General features: G+C 34.8%; 1 protein-coding gene across 3 annotated transcripts in view; it reads left to right on the forward strand.

The window, feature by feature from the left end:
- Nucleotides 1–21,385, forward strand: part of SLC12A2 (solute carrier family 12 member 2) — a 122,359-nt gene that overhangs the window by 86,022 nt on the left and 14,952 nt on the right. For all 3 annotated transcript variants that reach the window (XM_037802299.1, XM_037802300.1, XM_037802301.1), the window contains exons 16-19: nt 3,610–3,721; nt 5,315–5,455; nt 9,752–9,858; nt 12,735–12,814. In XM_037802299.1, coding sequence (XP_037658227.1) covers nt 3,610–3,721; nt 5,315–5,455; nt 9,752–9,858; nt 12,735–12,814 — 440 coding nt within the window. The remainder of the gene's footprint in view (nt 1–3,609; nt 3,722–5,314; nt 5,456–9,751; nt 9,859–12,734; nt 12,815–21,385) is intronic.

A 21,385-nucleotide genomic window follows, 5' to 3' on the forward strand; every position in this document is an offset into this window, starting at 1 on the left:
TTTTTTCCCTTCTTGGGTATTGAAGTTATATAATTACTCTGTAATGCTAAGTATGACATTCATACTGATTTTTGACATAACTTATTTTGTCTACTAAGACATTAAGTGTTTCATGTTAGTTGCTTCTTTCTCATCAGTAATTGACTGGAAACCAGTTACAGTGATGAAGAATCAGTGCCTTAAATTAGTTTTGAATTAAATTATGAGTAAAGAGTATTATCTTTTTCTCAATAAATGACTTGTGTATATTTCGTCTTTATAATGGTTTATTTTACCAGTCATCAATTTAAAAGCTATTCCTTAGCCTAATATACTTCTAATAATTGATGAAATTTAATTAGTGAAGCACTGTTGATATGTACTTCTCTAAATTCCCAAATATTACTTACCTATATAAATTCAGGGATAGAAATAAATGGGGAAAAGAAAAAGGAATGAGAGCCCTGGAAGGAAAACATTAGTTTCAGCACATTTTGGATGTTTGAAGCCAAGTATAACAGAAAATAGCAATCATTCCTTTATGTAAAAAGGTGTATTCCAGAGCTGAGGGTATGAGCAAGAGTCAAAGTTAATTTGCCATCAATAAAAAATTTTGCTTTGGCTTATTATAATAATGAAAAAACGCATTTTATCCCAGAGTGGCTTTTTAATTTTTATGAGTTACATGTATATAGTTTAAAGAGGAGAAAATAGTGTTACAAAGTTTGTCATAAAAAAATCAGTAATTGCCCCACCCCTATGTTTCTCCCATTGCCTTGGCTACCACTTACAACTCTCCAGCAACCACTTTCAACTCTCAAATGATTCCTTTTGTATTTACCTTTATATTCCCAAACAATTTTCTTGTCTTGCTGTACTTTTTGATTTTTAATGTTAGGTGTTATCTATTGATGTCTTTCATCCATCCACCCCTTACCACATACATGCACCCTTACCTTTACTCCACCCTCCCAGCATATTTTTATGTTGTAATTTTGATTAGATCAGTATTTCGTATTTACATTTTTCATGACTTTTTAAACATGATTCACAGCTGAGCCATGTAGTAATTTTTGATTGCTTTTCCTTTCTTGCACAGCTTTTTTGTTTCCCTGGAGTTAAAAATTATCTTTCTTTTCTTTTTTAACTTTCTATTTGTCACTATTTCAACCTTCAACAAGATTTTGTATGCTAAAGGATTTTATTTTCTTCACTGTGCATAGTTGTATTTCCTTAAAGTTTCTTTCCCACCCTTGTTTGCTTCTTTAATTTGGTTTATTTTATTTAGCCTTTTCTCATGTATCTGTGATCTCGATAGAAGCCCAATGATAGAAGCCCTATGATAGAAGCCCTTAATGCATATTAATCTATGCTTGTTCTTTGAGAAATTGTAAGTTATCTTAAAGGTTTTCTGTTTGATCTGATTAAATTTTCTAGAAAAGAATCCCCTAATCATGTCTACTCATAGGTAAAGTCCTGGCTACCAAAATTCTGAGAGCCAAATGGGCTGGATACTGGAGGTCTTGCAGTTCATGATAGAAATGCTCTCCTAATTCTTCTGTTTATAGTAGCTTGCTTCTGCCCTCAGCTATTGCTGATGTCTCCCAGACTAGAGACCCTCTGGTGAATATGCCCCAGCCTAACATGGTTGGAGAAGAACAGGGACATTTGCCCATCATAGTAGTAGAAATGATTTAGTATATCTAGTTGCTGCTTATGTAAACTTTCAACCATTCCTTCTTAGTTTAGCTCCTTTAACACACCATCCCTGCCACTTCCAGAATCATCTTCTGCCACTGACTCCTAGGCAATTTGGGATTTCTAGGTATAAAATCAGGTAGCTTCACACCTTTCCCTTATGTTCTTTTAGGATTTCACTCTTTCCTGATCTGCCAAATCCTTTACCATTCTTCCATCTGCTTTCAAGCTTTCAGTATTTTGATACTATTGTGTCTCCTCCTATTCTCCTTATTTTTGTGGTATGATGCTTTTAAAAAAAAGAAATTCCATCATGGAGATTTTTGAGGAAGGAGTAAAAATCAAGGCAAATATTCACTCTATTTTTTACCAAAAGTCATCCCTAGTATATTTTGTTCTGTACCTAAACTGTGCCTAATTATACCTTGATGATATGTTTACTGTTTAATAAAGACAAGGAATACAAGTTAATTTCCCACAGTAATGGGTTGTATTAGTTTGGGTATAGGTAAAGCTACTATAGGAGAAAGTCTGAAAAATACAGTGGCTCAAACAAGATAGAAGTTTATCTATCTCATGTGATAGACCAGATTTATGGTTCATGGCAGGTGGGCAGATGTGTTCCACTTGGTCATTCAGGCCCAGCATTCCATTTGTCTCATCAGTCGGCCATTCCTGAGTGGTACTCTCATCCATGTGGTTGAAGACATCACCACATCCATGCTCTAGCTTATAGGAAAGGGAAAGAAAGTATGGAGGACAGGCAGCTTCCCTTTTAAAGTGCATGACCTGGGAATAGAAATCTCTCATAGGCTGTAAATTAGTTATAGAGCACTCTTAGCTATTCGAAAATCTCAGAAATATAATCTCTAGCTGGGGAGCCACATAACCTGCTAAAGTTCAGGAGGGTAGACTGGATACTAAGGACAATCCTAGTCATAGGAGTTAGTTGCCCTAAAGTACCACTTCCAGACAGAATTAGGTTTTCTGCTAGTTTACTAAAATTCTGAAGAATTTAGTATTCTTTTTTAGTCTTTGTTCAGGTTTGCATGCTTATTTAATGAGTAGTATTAGGAGCTACCCTAACAGTTAATGCAATGTTTAAGTCAGAATTTTTAGTATCCTATTTGTTTTCTGTTAAAGTTTGTTTTTATTATCTAAATTCTCATTTTAAAGAAATTTTGCTAACCTGTTTAGATTTACTAAAGATACCTGGATATTTTTTCACAAAACAAGATGTATTTCCACTTCTTGTTAGCAAAAATCTCCAGTAAAGATTATATGAAAGTCGTGCTGCTGTCCTGTGTTTGTATAGGCAATTGAATTCAATTTTGGATTCTACCATTGTAATCTAGCATTAAAACTTTTACTTTAAGTGGAATCCTTTTCTTCACCATAGGTGGTTTTACTCATGTGAAAAGTCATTAATGTTAAACTAGATTAAAAGAGGCTGATATCACAAAGTAGAAGTAATTATGATATGATCAAACTAAGAAGTAAAGTGACCTGTTTTGTACACAGAAGTCAAGGCCATGCTCTCGGGACGTTTTGTAAGTTTTCTGAAAGAACTGAAATACCACCTTTAGAAGACTAGAAGCCATTTCGTATTTTTAAACCAACATGGTGGTTTCTCTCTACAATACATATCACAGTCTTGATTTATAATATTACCTGTTATTTTAGAAGGACATTTGACATCATATTCATTCCAACTAGACTTTGTTTTTGCATTTCTCATGTATAAAGAAAGCTTGGTTAAAAGTCATTTTCTTCTATGAGAATCCTATGGCCTGTGTCTTGGGGACAATTGCAGAAAGAACATTCTAGTGTAATTCTTTATTCTTTATTCTTTTAACAAGTACTTAGAATCATGTACTTGTTTTAAAAAACCCATGCTTCCCTAATTTTGATTTGCTTTTTAATCTTAAATAGGCCACAGTGTCTTGTTATGACAGGTGCTCCAAACTCACGCCCAGCTTTACTTCATCTTGTTCATGATTTCACAAAAAATGTTGGTTTGATGATCTGTGGTCATGTACACATGGTAAGTGTTCAGTTTTTGCCCTATATTAAAACATTTTTCACTCTGGAATTTAATTTGTAACTTGGGGGCTTACTAGATCTGAAATAATCTGATCAGCTCAATCTATTGGGATATTTTTGAATGTTAAGAATTCTTTTCCTCAGAATATTTTTTTCTCTTAATTGTTGTTGAACTGTCTTTGTTTTTCTTATTATTAGTAGACTTGAGCAAACTATGTTGCCCCTTTAGATAGAATAGTTTGGCCAAGAAAAATGGCTTCTTGATAATGAAGGGGCCTAAATGAAATTCAGTACTTTGTTTTCCTTATTGATATTTTTCCTAAGTCCTAGAACACTGGGAGCATTTACTTAGCAGAAAAGAAGTAAGGTTTGGAGGAGGTGGGCAAAGTGTGGTAAATATCTAGAGTGGGAAGTAATATCTCTGGTATGTCAGAAGAGCAGAGTTAATGCTGAATTTCCAAACTCAAGCACTTTTAATTGTCCATTTTTTTTGAAAATTGAGATTAAGAAGATTATTAAAAATAGTAGTAAACCTTCATCTTTTACTAACGAAAAATGATTTTCTCTTTTTAGCATCTTGACTATTGAGGCTAGTCAGTGGACAGTGTTCTGCATAAGTTTGGTTATTGATTTGTCCAATTAGCTTTTCTCCTAAGCTGTATTGTGCACCTTGTTTTGGTGCTAGAAATGTGTGTGCTAGTCCCCATGTCCTGACCTCCAATGGAGATGCTTTTTCATTTATATAGTAGCAAAGTCAAGGTTGTGTGAGAGTGGAAGGTGGTGGAATTATACAATGAGACACTGATCTTACTTGGGATCTGTGGAATTTTCCAGTTAGTCTCCAAGCTGATCAATTCAAGTCAGGGCCTTGAGCACCAGAAATTAAAAATGGAAAAAATGGGGCATTTTAAAAATGGGAAAAATGGGGCAATTTTCCTACTAGGAAAGAGAAATTTATTTTCCCTTTTCTTAATCATGTTTATGCTATGCTCTTAAGCTTATTTTTAGATTTTTGCTGTATACATTTGTGTATAACAACACGTTTTATTTGTTGCTTGTAAGGATCAAAATAGGATCACAAGTTAACAAAGCTCATTCCCTTTCTTTTATGATTTTAACAGCGGTATAAAGAAAAAATGTGTTTATATTATTTAACTCGCTTTTTATATCAGTGATATTTTTAAATTATTGAGAACTGATAAGTCAGACATTTGGGACAAACAAAAACAAGCTGGGAAACTTTCAGTTAAAAAATAGAAGGTTTTTACTTTGCTTGGCACAATCTCTTCTCCATTTTTAATACTTTCTAATTTTTCTCATTTGCTTAATATCTAAACTTTTTATTTATTTTTAAATCTGTGTTTCATCCTCTTCCTCCTTCTACTAGCACCCTGTGACTTAATCATACCTGTGACCCTATCTTTTTATAATTTTAAGGATTAGGAAGAATTCACTGAGACAGAGATGAAATACTATTATTATATTTCTCCCCCCTCCTACTACATCATTTCAAGCCAGTATAATAGGATGGTTTTTGTAAATGTGAAATAGATTACCATTCAATTAAATATACTATAAATATTTTTATGTAAAGGGCCCTCGAAGACAAGCCATGAAAGAGATGTCCATCGATCAAGCCAAATATCAGCGATGGCTTATTAAAAACAAAATGAAAGCTTTTTATGCTCCAGTTCATGCAGATGACTTGAGAGAAGGCACACAGTATTTGATGCAGGTAAATTTGTTAGGTTTCAAATGCTTTACATTTCAGCTTTGTATAGGCTTTTAAAAACCTTAGTTCTTGGTTTCATTCTTCATATTAACACAAATGGGAAATCTTGTTTAATGTCTTTTATTAAAATACACCACTGAGATATGTATAATTTGAGAGCTAACAGGACCATAGAAATAGTGTACTGTTAGCTGACAATGAAGGGCTTATTTGTATATTATCTTAGCCTGTTCTCCTTCTCTTAAGATGTTTCCCATTCACTCCCTGCTACATGCCTCTATTTTTATGTAAGAGTATTAAATAATTATTTTTAATTTTTAAAAAATTCTTGTTCCCTACTTTTATTTCTCACTATTTGCTAGTAGTACATTTAGACTTCTGTTTCAGTTTTGTTCATGGTATAGTAGCCAGAATATGGGGTTTGGAATCATACCTAGGTTTAAATGCTAGCATTGCCACTAGCTTATTGTGGATTTTTGATTGAGCAAGTTGTTTAACTGCCCTGAACCTCAGTTTCCTCAGCTCTAAAGGATGTAGGAAGAAATGACTGGGTTGAGATGGTGTTTACCAACTTATTTTTTGAGGAACTCCTTTCTTCAAAAGAAAGCTTAACCAGAATCCTGTTCAATCTGTTAATTATGGATCTGCTCTGTGACAGCAGAGGTGGGAAGCTCAGAGTGGCCATTCTCTGAGCCCTTTCTGTCATGTGTTTCTTAGAACTTGACAATGCACAAGTTTAAGAACAGCCAAACAGTCTTCAGGAGGAATAAGAGGTGGAGTCGGGCGGACTTGCTTTGACAGATACAAAGACTTATCATTAAATTGTAGTAATTAAGACATTGTATTGAAGCAGCGTTAGACATTTAGACCAATGAAACAAAACAGAGTAGAGATAGTTGTTCATATAGGAAATGTGATTTATGGCAGAGTAGCATTGAAAGGGTAGGCAGAAATAATTGACTATCCATGTGATAATGTAATAAAATTAGGTCCTTATAAAGAACACACAGAAGTCCTTTCCAGATGGATTAAAGATTTAAATACGAAAGGTAAATTTTTAGAAGAAAATTTAGAATAATTTTATGACCCTGGGCTAGGGAAGAAGTTTTAAAAATGAAATGCAAAAAGTTGGACTCATTAAAAGTTTAATGAGTCATTATTAAATTTGTTGTTTAAAATTTAAAACTTTGTGCTTCAAAAGACAACATGAGAAATGGAAAAGGAAGCCACAGACCAAGGGAAGGTAATAATCATAACATGTAAACAGCAAAAAATAGAGTTCATAATTTATAAAGAAGTAACTATAAATCAAAAAGGGAATAATAAAAGGAAAAAATGGTAAGAGGAAGTCAAAATGGTCAAGAAACTTATAGAAATAAAAAAAACCATAATAAAATTTTCATTGATCAAATGCCAATACCAAGTCTTATGAAAGATGTATAGCAACTGGAAATCTTTGAACTCTGTGTATGTAGATTGGACATCCACTTTGGACAGCAGCCTGGAAGTATCTTGCAAATTTGAAGGTGTGAATATCCTAGGACATGCCATTCTTAGGTGTATTTTTGAAGAATGCTATATGAATGTTCATGCCAACGTAATTTGTAATAGTGAGAAAAACTGGAAGCAACTTCAACAACCATCAATCAGAGAATTAAAAGATTGTAATATAATCATACAGTGGAATGCTATACAGTGATGAAAATGAGCTATATGTATAAACATAGATAAGTCTCAAAAATAGCGTTTAGGAAAAATAGCAAGGTGAAGAATATTAACAGTATGAAGCTATTAATTTGAATTAATATTTAATTTTTAAAAATATGTAAATTGAAATTTTTTAGTTATGTATTCCTAAACAATAGAATACATAGTAAAAATACAAAGAGGACCTGAGAAGGAGGAACACTGTGTTCCCAGGGATGGTCATCTCTGAAGGGAGGAGGGAGAGCAGTGTGTTCAGGAAGTGGTACATAGGGCATTTCACATGTTACAAACATTACAATGTTTATTTTCTAAAGCTGGGTTAGTGGGTTACGTGAGTGTTTATTATTTTATTCTTTATTCCTTTTCGTATGTGAAGTACTATTTCAGATAGAGTTCTATACCCAGTCATAAGGTTGTTTCTGTCACTAAATCTTGCTTTCTTTCATACAATTTATAGAAAATTTTGATAACTACTTTATGTATTTAATAAATGTTGTAAAGGAAAATATGTCCTTAGAGCAGTGGTTCTTAAACTTTAGCAGGCATCAGAATCACCTGGTGGAATTGTTAAAACAGACTGCCAGGCCCCACCCCAGAGAGATCCAATAGGTCTGGAGTGGGGCCTAAGAATTTGCATTTAACAAGTTCCCAGGTGAAAGTGATGCTGCTAGTCCAGTCCAGGAACTATATTTTGAGAACCACTGCCCTAGGGGGTTTCTGTAATATAAATGGCAATGTTATAAATTTGGTGAGAGTTAGGATCCATCCTAATTGTTCTCCTCCACCTAACATATGCACCCTGGTGGATCCTAATTTCACTAGTGTGGGGCAAAGTTAGGATAAATAAAACAGTATCAATTTGTAACTGCACTGTCATCCTGGAAAATGTAAACCACTTTGTACAAAGATGCCTGGGAGATTGACTTTATTCTAGTGTCAAAACTGTCTGAGAAACGGTAGGAAATCCCCTTTTACACCTGAGCCAGTTGCCTCTGTAGAACCAATCATTGAAATTTTAGTGTAAGTTGTCGCTGAGAGTGTTTTTTTATTCTACTTTCAGGAACCTGACACATAAAGTAACAAAGTGCATGTATGCATGGAGATCTTTCAGTTGTTTGTAATCTTTGTAAAACAATTTTTGTACGTTAATGTATTTAAAAAAAATTTTTTTTTAATTAGAGAAGTTGTAGGTTTACAGAAAAGTCATGTGAAAAATACAGCATTCCAATATCCCCCACCTCCCTATTATTATCTTTCTATTTGTATGGTACCTTTGTTACAATTCATGAAAGAATATTATAATTGTACTATTAACTATAGTCCATAGTTTACATTAGGGTATATATTTTTTCCAGTATAGCACCCTATTAAGACCTTGAATTAGTGTGGTACATTTGTTATAATTCATGAAACAACATATTTATAATTGTAATATTAACTATAATCCATCATTTACAATAGCATTCACTGTGTTGTACAGTTCTGTGTATGACAGAATTTTATGATACAAATGGGATGACCATCACAACATTTTGTGCCCTCAAGTTACTGGTTATCTTATGGCCTAATTCTGTAAAAAGCCATCAAACCTAGTATTTCTTGCTTGCTTGTTTGTTTTTTAAATCAAAAACAAAACAGGCTTTCAGAATATGCTGTGAGGTTATTGGGTATCTATTCACATAGTTAAAAAAAAAAAAAAATGTCCCTTCAAGGTAAGGTGATGTTTTTAATGCCAAATGAAAAGCAGTCTGATTTTTTAAAGAAACTTGTGCCATAGATAGGATATTTTGAAAATGGATGTAAGCTTTTAGACAAAGTTAGGTTTATTTCTTCTGTTCCCTGATTATCTCAAGTACTTAGGGTAGTATTTGGGACATAGCACTTGATAAATATTTGAATTCATTTAATCTTTTGCAAAAATGTATTAACTGTATCACCTATTTGGGCACACTATCTTGGAAACAGTATTTTCCAACGTGTTTTAAAATCTTGGAAAAGAAGAAATTATTTGGACTTTTGGGCATATTTGTTAAACGTATTGAATTGCAATTCCTGATAAGCTTGTAGGAAAAATTGATAGATGGAAAAAAAAAAATGAGGGTGGAAATTAGCAGAATTTAAGCAGAAACTTTTGCCTGTGAGTGGAGGAGAGGATTGAAAATTTAGCATCACTGTGACTCAGAACTGCAGCCAACAGTGTAGTTCTTCATTAGGACTTTTGATAACAGCCATTAAAACCTAGAAACAAAATTTATAACTTAGAAGGAGAAACCTTTGTATCATTATGATTTATCACTATGATGAGGTATAGTCTGTCATATTTCTCAGTAAAAATATGAAAATTTTGGTAGATCATAAAAGGATAGAAATATGAATTTGAAACTTTTCAGGTGTTTCATTTTTAATTTCTGTTTTTTGTATGTTTAATCATAAGTAATACAAATACTGTAGTGCATGTAATTTTTCAAAAAGTTTTGCTGATAAGGACATATAATTTAAAAATTTTTAGTGAACATCCATTTGGAGGATTTTGCCATGTTTAAAACATTTTGTGATATAGTTCTTTAAAGTTGTACATGTCCTATATTTTAGGCTGCTGGTCTTGGTCGTATGAAACCAAACACACTTGTCCTTGGATTTAAGAAAGATTGGTTGCAAACAGATATAAGGGATGTGGATATGTATATAAACTTGTTTCAGTAAGTACCTTTTTAATTCAATAACTTCATTGGTTGCTCATAAAATGTTTATTTTGAAAGCTTGCACTCATTTTTGAAATGTTTTTCTCACATAGCCTTTTATAATGGAAGCATAAGAGTGAAAAGGACTGTGTGGTCATCTGATTTCTAAATTGATGATCCAGTAAAAAAAATTTTTATTGATCTTTCTATGTCTCTTTGCACAGACATACACACACACATATGTATACTTTTGACTTCCCATTTAATTTAGTAATCTTTTTCCCATCTTGTAGCTGCTTCTGAGCAGCTCCCAAATTTCAGACCTATCACCTTCTAAGTTTTGCCATTATAGTGATTTATGCTAAGGGAAACGTATTTTCATCACTGATATCAGCCTTAGAGGTTTAGATTTGTTTCCTGCTCTAAGTAAATTTGCATTTAACCATTTGGTTCGTCTAATAAGTGATTTACATTTTCTAAAATGTACTTACATGTTTTGGTTTTCCACCCTCTTTAAAGTGTGAGTTCTGAGTTTATTATTCACTTTTCAGTGGTATTGCCAATGGTCTTTATCAGACAATTTAGTTTTGTTTTACATCAAAACTAAGAACTTCCTTCTTATTACTTGTCTAGAGAGTTTCTTTTTTTTTTTTATTACTTTGTCTTTCTGGTTTTATTCTGTTTATGTTATTACAGCTTTTTGCCTATATGTCTGCTTAATTTAATTTACCATAATAGCTTTTTGGAACTAGATGGGTTAATTAATAAAAAGAATAAAACTTCTTTTTATTTTTTCCAGATTTACTTGTTAATCCTCAAAAGTGCCTCCTTTTCTGAGTATTCTGGATACACTTAGCAAGTTTTTTTTTATCGTGTTCATACTATTTTATAGAGAATAAGCTTTTCCTCACACTATACCATGCTGGAATAAAAAGTAATCTTTTTCTTATAGCCATAATGAAACAGAACTATTCACTTCCTACTATAAACTGTTACTTCATATACAGACAATTGTCCTTTAAAATAAAAAAATAGGAAAGTAGCTGTAAGGCCAAATTCAAGTCCTCTGTGAATTTTCATCTGAATGCTCTTAACTCACTATATTCAACTGGCATTATCTCTCTCAACTGGAGTTACCTGCCTTACTGGAACTCTTTTTGCATCCACAGACAAAACCACAAATTTATTCACCTGTTTCACATGTGATAGTTTTGCTTTCAGAGCTACCTTAAAGTATTTGAAGAATTAATCAGATCTCGTATTTCACTTTTTAAAAATCTCTTTATATTGATTAGTAATGTAAATGGTGAACAGGATTTCCTAACTAATTGTTAAATGCTTTTAGTAATATTAAAGCTCTGCTGAATCATCATATGTTGTGACTGTTGCCTGGCTTTGAGTATATTAGTTCTTTGTAAGCAAAATCTTACTCTAGCTTTCTAATTCTGTCTGTACTTGGTATATGTGGGGATTAGGGAAAGAGTGATAGTAAGAAAAAAAGATGATGTCATGAGGACCATGAGCTACGCTTTTTCTTTCTCAAGATCAGGGAGATGGGATAATTATCCTAGAAAATAGAAAAAGTGAAATTTTTACTAGTAATTTTTTCATAACACCTGCCTCATTATTAGTTTTATTTGTTTTTAATGGGAGCACTGGAAGGAAGGAATCTTTCTGACTCTACTTTGTAGGGAATAAAGTGAATATTTACTCTGAAAGTCAAGTATTACTCAAGTATTGTACATCAGACAGCGATTTTAAAGGATAGGTAAAATGTTGCTCTCTGGTTTCTTGAGCCATGGAAATTAATGGCAGTTTTAAAGCAGTTACACTGCTTGTCATTTTATCTTCTCACAGTTTCTTTAATATTGTGATTGTAAATACTTTTGTGCATTTGAGGTATGCTTTACAGTACTTCAGTGTCTACAGCTTACAGCAAAAGTTTTAAGTTATTTTAATCCAAAGTAAACTCAGGGAGCTGTATTCACTGCTTTTTCTTTAAAGGAATGGATTTTGAGTCAGTTGATTCAACTATTTTTTAAAATACTTTAGTTACTTCTTCTCTAGTATGCTAGGTCTATCAAGCCTCAACTGGGGAAGATTTACATGTCTATTAAATTTCCTTCTCCAGAGAATCTCTTTTTATCTTAATTTTAATTCATCATAGGAATAGGTGGAAATCTTTTCCCTCATGATTAATAAATAAAAAACACCAAAGACTGTCACGATACACATTCTTCAGTTTTTCAACAATGAACGCATTTTCCCATTTGTCAATGGAAGCAATAAGGTTAAAATGTAATTTACATTTTTGTAAGATGCTCCCAAATGCATTCAAAAACTTTAAATGGAAACATGAATATATGTCTACAAATGCTTATAAAATCTTTGGATTATTTTTAAAACAATTTTGTAAAGATTTTTAAAATGTTTTAAAATACCCTCTTTCCCTTCGGATGTGATGCCTTCATACTCTACAGCCTGCTCTCATTTCAGCAGAATGTTATTGTTTTCATGTGTTTCTGTTGGCTTTAAAGACATAAGCCTAAAAACAAATATGGTGGAAATTACTGAAATTTGTTTTTCCATAATTTTAGGTTGTCTCTGATAAAATTAAAGTATATTGTTTGCTTTAAACAGCTTGCTGTAGGTAAAATATCAGTATTATGAAGATCTACACTTAAATAGTTTTCAAGGATATTACCAAAGAAGGGAAAAGGAATGGTAATAGAATTTGAAACTAAATTGTGGAATCTCACTGAATATTTTTAATGCATATTTTAAAAATCAGACATTTAAAGCAGAAAGTAATTTTGGAGATTCTCTACTGTTGCTTTTATTTTAAAGTGGGAGGACACAGACAAATTACTGATTTTTTTTTCCTCCTATTATAGTGATGCCTTTGACATACAATATGGTGTAGTGGTTATCCGCTTAAAGGAGGGTCTGGATATTTCTCATCTTCAAGGACAAGGTAAATCTTGTTTAAAATAAATTTTTATTTTAAAAAAATACACAGTAATTTTTAGAATATTATTTTTCACAAATTCTTCAGTAATTTTTATAGTTACCATTTATTCTGTTTTGTGGACTTGCTGTATACCATTTTAAGATCAGATCTGTTTGGTTATACTAACGTTTGTGTTTTTCCATGTTCCAACATGAATAATAGTTACTATTAATTATAGAAATAATCAAATTCAATCCAAATCACACATTTAAGAGAAACAAATGTTAATTATGGTTGTAAATTGGCCAAATTTGTGAAACTGCATGATAAATAAAACAATCTGAAGCAAGATTTTTAAATTTTTAAATTGACTCAAGAAGAAATAGAAAACCTCAACATAGCTGTAACAAAGGGAGTTTGAATCAGTAATCAAAAACCTTCCACCAAACAGCAGTCCAAGACCAGCTGGCTTCACTGATGAATTCTTCCAAACATTTAAAGAAGAATTAATAGCAATCCTTCTGAAACTCTTCCAAAAGAATTCAAGGAAAGGGAACACTTCCTAATTCATTCTATGAAACCAGCATTGCCTTGATACCAAAGCCTGAAAAAGATATCACAAGAAAACAAAATTAGGGACCAATTTCTCTTATTGAATACAGATGCAAAAGTTCTTAAAATACTAGCAAACCAAATCCAACAGCATATTAAAAAGATTATTTACTATGACTAAGTGGGATTTATCCTAGGAATGCAAGTTCAATATAAGAAAATTGACCAGTGTAATACACCACATAAATAGAACAAAGGAAAAAAGCCAGATGATATTCTCAGTAGGCACAGAAATGGCATTTGGCAAAATTTAGCACCCTTTTCTGTTAAAAAACAGAAAATTAGGAATAAAACGGAACTTTCTCCAGAGGTGGGTCAAAATGGTGGCATAGAGAGGTGTGTAATTTAGGCAGTCTAATATAGCAACTAGTAAATAGCCAGGAACAGCAAGTAAATACTCTGGAACAACTGTTGGGGGACATCCGTGACTGAACACACATTGTACACCAGCCTGGAATGGGTGGAATGGCTGAGATTGCAGCATGGAACTGTAAATAAAGCTCCCCAAACTCAAAGCTGGTACCCCTCCCCCAGTGGCAAGGCACATTGAGTTGGACCCAGGACAGGGTCCGCTGAGAATTAAAGGGACCACACCTCTTCACACTTGTAGGGAGCTGACAGGAACCACCTGCTGAGCGGAATAGGTAAAGCACAGAGTCTAGAGGCCTCACAGGAAAGTGTGGCAACCTGCTGGGTCTCATCCTCAGGGAAACTTGATACTGATTACATCTTCCTCCTGAGACCTGGGCCCTTGTGGTCTGGGAAAATCTGATTGGGGTAATCAAGGAAACCAGATGCCTGTAAGCCACATTAGGAAAAATGAAGATATGGCCCAGTCAGAGGAACAAACTTACACTTCAAATGAGATACAGAAGTTGAAACAACTAATTAAAGATGTTCAAGCAAATCTTCTAAATCAAATCAATGAGGCGAGGGAAAATGTGGCAAAAGAGATGAAGGATATGAAGAAAACACTGGGTAGCCACAAAGAAGAATTCGTAAGCTTGAAAAAACAAATGGGAAAACTTATGGGAATGAAAGGCACAGTAGATGAGATGAAAAACACAGTGGAGACAAACAACAGCAGATTTAAAGAGGCAGAAGAAAGGATTCATAAACTGGAGGACAGAGCATCTGAAATCCTATGCACAGAAGAACAGATAGGGAAAAGAATGGAAAAATATGAGTACTGTCTCAGGGAATTGAAGGACAGCATGAAGCACATGAATATATGTGTCATGGGTGTCCCAAAGGAGAAGAGAAGCTAAAAGGGGCAGAAACAATAATAGAGGAAATAATCACTGCTAATTTCCCAACTCTTATGAAAGATGTAAAATTTTAGATCCAAGAAGTACAGTGTACCTCAAACAGAATAGATCCAAATAGACCTATGTCAAGACAGTTAATAATCACATTATCAAACGTCGAAGACAAAGAGAGGATTCTAAAAGCGGCAAGAGAAAAAAAATCCATCACATACAAGGGAAGCTCGATAAGACCATGCGCGGATTTCTCAGTAGAAACCATGGAGGCAAGAAGGCAGTGGTATGAGATATTTAAGTTACTGAAAGAGAAGAACTGCCAACCAAGAATTCTATATCCAGCGAAACTGTCCTTCAAAAATGAGGGAGAGTTTAAAATATTCCCGGACAAATAGACACTGAGAGAGTTTGTAAACAAAATACCTATCCTACAAGAAATACCTAAGGGAGTACTACAGGCTGATAGGAAAAGACAGGAGAGAGAGTTTGGAGAAGAGTGTAGAAATGAAGACTATGGGTAAGGGTAAAAAGAGAGGGAGAAAAAAATAAAAATAAAAAAAGGTGTATGACATAAAATTCAAAAGACAAAATGATGGATAGTAGACATTACATTGAGTGAAATTAGCCAGAAACAAAAGGACAAACAGTGTATGTATGAATTACCATTAATGAGCGAAACTTGAACATTTATGTTGAGAACACAGGTTATCAGGAGATAAGGATAGAGATCAGGCATCTGATGCTGAAGGAGTACAGAATGTATAGATCAAGAAATAGCACAGTACTGTGTGATGGTAGCACAATATTGTAAGTACTCTGAACAAAGATGAGTGTGCGAATGGGTGACAGAGGAAGGCTAGGGGCATGAATGACACCAGAAAGAAAGATAGAAGATAAAGACGGGGATTGTATAATTTAGTGAAACCTAGAATGGTCAATGATGGTGATTAAATGTACTAATATAAATGTTTTAACATGAGGGAGAACAAATGATGTCAACATTGCAAGGTGTTGAAAACTGGATGGTAAGGGGAAAAAATGCAGTCAGTGCAAAATAGAGTCTATAGTTAACAGTAACATTGTAATATGCTTCCATTAATTGTAACAAAGGCAATATGCCAAAGCTAAAGGGTTATAAGATGGGGATATAAGGGAGTGGTATGGGATTCTTGTTGTTTTTGTTGTTGTATGGCCTTTTCATTGTATATTATCTTATTTTTTCCTCTATCTTTTTTTATTAATTTTTTTTCCTTCTTCCTCTTTCATTGCAGAAGAAATGGAAATGTTCTCATATAGATTGTGGTGGTAAATGCATAACTATGTGATTATACCGGGAATCATTGATTGTTTACTTAAGATGGATTGTATGGGGTATGAATAAAATTATTTAAAAAATAAAGAGTGATACAAGTGCTGGAGAATATGTGGAGAAAGGGATGTACATATTCACTGTTGGTGGGGAAGTAGAATGGTGCAGCCCATCTGGAGGGCAGTGTGGTGGTTCCATAGGAAGCTAAGTATGGGGTTGCCATATGGTCCTGCAACCCTGTTATTGGATATATACTGGGAGGAACTGAAAGCAGGGACACAAGTGGACATTTGCACACTGGTGTTTGTGGCAACATTATTCACAATTTGCAGTGGATGGAGGTGGCCTAAGGGTACATCAGCTGATAAATGGAATGGTGAGCTGTGATGTATACATACAGTGGAATATTGAGCAGCAGCAAGAAGGAGTGAAGTTAAGGTATGCAACTAGGTGAATGGACCTTGAAGACAGTATGTTGAGTGAAATAAGCCATAAATGAAAAGACAAACATTATAATGCCTCACTAATATGAACTAACAATAAGGGGCAAACTCTGAGAGTTAATCTGGGAGTATGGGTTATTAGGGGGAAGGCTTATTTAAAGGTTCTTAGATTGTAAGTTCTTACAGTAGTCACATCTGTTCATGAGTTGTAACAGTTAGTTCTACATTCTGAGATGCTGAGCTGGTTGTGTGAGACCTGGTCAGTCCCTGGAGCTTCGGGTGTCTGTGTGGCACCTGGGCCTCAGAGCCAGAGTTCGGCAGCTGTGAGTGTTTGCACTGCCCCATGCAGCAACTGTTAAAGAGGCTGAAAAGGAGATCAGACTTCAGTTGGAGATATGAACAAAATGAACTTGGTTGAGATTGCGGTAGATCAGACTAAAGGGTAGAGGATGATATTAACTGTGTTTTAAAACTTTGGCTCCTCTTATAAGAGGCTAAGCGTACTTATAATTTTGCCTAAGAGTCACCCCCAGAGAACATCTGTTGTTGCTCAGATGTAGCCTCTCTCTCTAAGCCAGCTCTGCAAGTAAATTTACTGCCCTTCCCCCTACATGGAACATATTTCCAGGGGCATAAATCTCCCTGGCAACATGGGACATGACTTCCAGGGATGAGCCTGGTCCCAGCATCATGGGATTGAGAAAGCCTTCTTGACCAAAACGGGGAAGAGAAATAAAATAAAGTTTCAGTGTGAGAGATTTCAAATGGTGTCAAGAGGACATTCTGGAGGTTATTCTTATGCATTATATAGATATCCCTTTTTAGTTTTAGTGCATTGAAATAGCTAGAAGAAAACACCGAAAATGTTGAACTGCAACCCAGTAGCCTTGATTCTTGAAGGTGAATATGTAACTATATAGTTGACACTGTGTGACCGTGTGATTGTGAAAGCCTTGTGGCTCATACACCCTTTATCCAGTGTATGGATAGATATAAGTAGAAAACTGGGGACAAAAAGTAAGTGAATAATAGGGAGGACTGGGGGGATGGGATATTTTGGGTATTCTTTTTTACTTTAGTATTTATTCTTTAATGTGTGTGTGGTAATGAAAATATTCAAAAACTGATTGTGGTGATGAATGCACAACTATATAATGGTACTGTGAATGATTGATTGTACACTGTGGATGACTGTATGGTTTGTGAACATATCTCAATAAAATTGAATTAAAAAAAAAAACTTTCTCTACATGATAAAGGTCATTTATGAAAAACCCACAGCTAACATTATATTCAATACTTAAAGCCTTCCTCTTAAGACCAGAACAAGACAAGAATTCTTACTTTTACTACTGCTATTCAATAGTGTATTAGAATTTCTGTCCATAACCATTAGGCAAGAAAAAGAAATAAAAGATGTCCAACTTGGAAAGGAAGAAATAAAGCTATCTCCGTTTGCAGACAACATGATCTTATATGTAGAAAGATCCAAAGACTCTACAAGAAAATTACTAGGGTTAACATACATTTTCAGCACAGTGGCAGATTATAAAGATCAACATGCAAAAATCGGTTTTTTTTCCATGCACTAGCAATGAGCAATCTGAAGAGGAAATTAAGAAAGCAATTCCATTTACAATAGCATCTAAAAGAATAAGATGTTCAGGATTAATTTATCCAAGGATATAAAACAATTCTTTACTGGAAATTACAAAACACTGCTGAAAGACAATTTAAGAAGAATTAAATAAATAACAAGACATCCCGTGTTCATGGATTGGAAAACTTAATATTTTTAAGATGTCAATATTACCCAAAGTAGCAATCTACAAATTCAGTGCAATCCCTATCAAAATACAGCACCCTTTTATGCAGAAATGGAACAGACTGTCTTCAAATGCGTATGGAACTTTAAGGGGCCCCAAATAGCCAAAACAATTTTGAAAAAGAAAAAATTGGGAGGATTCACACTTCACAAATACAAATTGTACTACAAAGTTACAGTAGTTGAAACTGTGCGGTACTGGCATACAGAAAGATGTTTAGACCAATGGAACAGAATTGAAAGTTCAGAAATAAGACCCACACATTTATGGCCAGTTGATTTTCAGCAAGGGTGCTAAGTATGCAACAGGGAAAGAAGAGTTTCTAGTCTCTTCAACAAATGGTGTTGGGAAAACTGGATATCCACATGCAGAAAAATGAAGATAGACCCTCTGCCTCACACCGTAGACAAAAATTAACTGAAAATGGATCAAGGACCTAAATATAAGAGCTACAACTATAAAACTCTTAGAAGATAACAGAGGAAAAACTTATGACCTGGGATTCAGTAATGGAAAACACAAGCAACAAAAGAAACAGTATATAACTTTGGCTTCATCAAAATTGAAAAGCTTTGTACATCAAAGGACATTATCAAGACAGTGAAAAGACAGCCTACAGAATGGGAGAAAATAGTTGCAAACCATGTATCAGAAGAGTCAAGTGTGAAATTTTATCTATGTTTTTAAACTTTCTTTATCCCCACCACACTCCATACCCCCCTCCTCCTGACCTCTTTAAGGGTATTCCTCAGTTTTGAAAGGAATACCTTGAGATTTTTATCCATGTAACAAAGAAGTATGGCTTGCTGAAATATTTTCTCTTACTTTGGAGAGTGGGACTTGCAAAATTCTACATTTGTTTCAGTTCTTTCTTGCTCTAAAAGTGATTGAGGTTTGGGGTGTGCATTTCATACCTGTTACCTTGCATAATTACCAGTATTGTTTCCATCCATTCTCAAAAGTATAACAGTTTGACTAATAAATTATATAGTTCTATAATTTACTGAGGTTTGAATGTGGTTGAAACTTTAAAGCTATTCATATATCTTATAATCATTTTGAAACTTTCTTCAAAAGCCTTTTTATTCATCATTAAGATTTGGAGACAGGAATTTGGTTTAATATAGATTAAGAGCACAGGTTTCAGAATCGAGTGGATTTAGATTAAAAATCTCAACTTTGAGCTTGGGCAAGATGGCGGCATAGAGAGGAGTGGAAGCTAAGTAGTCCCCCTGGAACAACTGAAAAAAAAAAAAAACTGGTAAATAATCCAGAATAACTGCGGGGGGACAAACGAGACCGTCCACTCATCATACACCAACCTGAATTGGGAGGAATGCCCCAGATCACAGTATAAAATCTGTAAGTAAAACCTGCAGATCCAAGTCTCGAGACCCCCGCCCCCATAGCCTGGGCTGCAAAGCCTCGTGGTGCCCGAGAGAAGCTCTCTCCCAGCAAGCAAATATAGCTTAGCTCCAACTGGGGTTTTAAGTAGCAAGTGTGAACTGCTCACTACAGGTACGAATCCCGAAAAAACAGACAGAGGTTTTGGGTGACGACTGACCTTGGAGAGCTGGAGAGTCGCCTTGGACTAGGTCTGAAGGGGACTTTCTGTTTCTTTTTCGGCTCAGTGGAGAAAGCCCCAGTCATTTTCAGTTTCCAGGGCTGTGACTCAGAGAAGGGTGGAGACAGCACAAGCAGAGAGAGAGACCACTGAAATGCTAATGACCTCTCCCTAGGGGGTCTATCTTCTCTAAGAGGAAAGGGGTGGGGCCCTTTCCATTCAGAACCAGACCACAGAGCCTGGGGGAACAGGCCATACCTCCTCACACCAGTCAAGAATTATAGGCTAACAGGCATCACCTGCTGGGCATAAAAGCACAGTGACCCCAGGCATCACAGGGTGGAGCAATTTTCTAAGACACACCTGCAGGGAAACCAGATACTGAATATTTCTTCCCTCTGGGTCCTGAGCCTGTTCTGGTCTGAGAAAACCTGATTTGGATAACCAAGGAAACCATGCCTAGATAACAGAAAATTACAACCTACACTAAGAAAAACAAAGTTATGGCCCAGTCAAAGGAACAAACGTACACTTCAACTGAGATACACGAATTTAAACAGCTAATGCTAAATCAATTCAAAAAGTTTAGAGAAGATATTGCAAAAGAGATAGAGGCTGTAAAGAAAACACTGGGCATATATAAGGCAGAAATCGAAAGTTCAAAAATACAACTTGTAGAATCTATGGAAATAAAAGACACAACACAAGAGATGAAAGATGCAATGGAAACATACAACAGCAGATCTCAAGAGGCAGAAGAAAACACTCAGGAACTGGGGAACAAAATACCTGAAAGCCCACATGCAAAGGAGCAGATGGAGAAAAGAACGAAAAAATATGAGCAACGTCTCCAGGAACTTAAGGATGAAACAAAGTACAGTAATGTACATATCATTGGTGTCCCAGAAGGAGAAGAGAAAGGAAAAGGGGCAGAAGCAATAATAGAGGAGATAATTAATGAAAATTTCCCATCTCTTATGAAAGATATAAAATTACAGATCCAAGAAGCGCAGCATACTCCAAACAGAAGAGATCTGAATAGTCCTACGCCAAGGCACTTAATAATCAGATTATCAAATGTCAAAGACAAAGAGAGAATCCTGAAAGCAGCAAGAGAAAAGCAATCCATTACATACAAAGGAAGCTTAGTAAGACTATGTGCGGATCTCTCAGCAGAAACCATGGAGGCAAGAAGGAAGTGTCATGATATATTTAAGATACTGAAAGAGAAAAACCGCCAACCAAGAATCCTATATCCAGCAAAGCTGTCCTTCAAATATGAGGGAGAGCTCAAAATATTTTCTGACAAACAGACAGTGAGAGACTTTGTGAACAAGACACCCACCCTACAGGAAATACTAAAGGGAGCACTACAGAGTGATAGGAGAAGATGGGAGTGCGTGGTTTGGAACACAATTTTGGGAGATGGTAGCACAACAGTGTAAGTACACTGAACAGATATAACTATGAATACGGTTGAGAGAGGAAGGTTGGGAGCATGTGAGATACCAGAAGAAAGGAGGAAAGATAAAGAGTGGAACTGTGTAACTTGGTGAAATCTAGAGTATTCAACAATTGT

The sequence above is a fragment of the Choloepus didactylus genome, chromosome 13, assembly GCF_015220235.1.
Source record: "Choloepus didactylus isolate mChoDid1 chromosome 13, mChoDid1.pri, whole genome shotgun sequence".
NCBI classification, from domain to species: domain Eukaryota; kingdom Metazoa; phylum Chordata; class Mammalia; order Pilosa; family Megalonychidae; genus Choloepus; species Choloepus didactylus.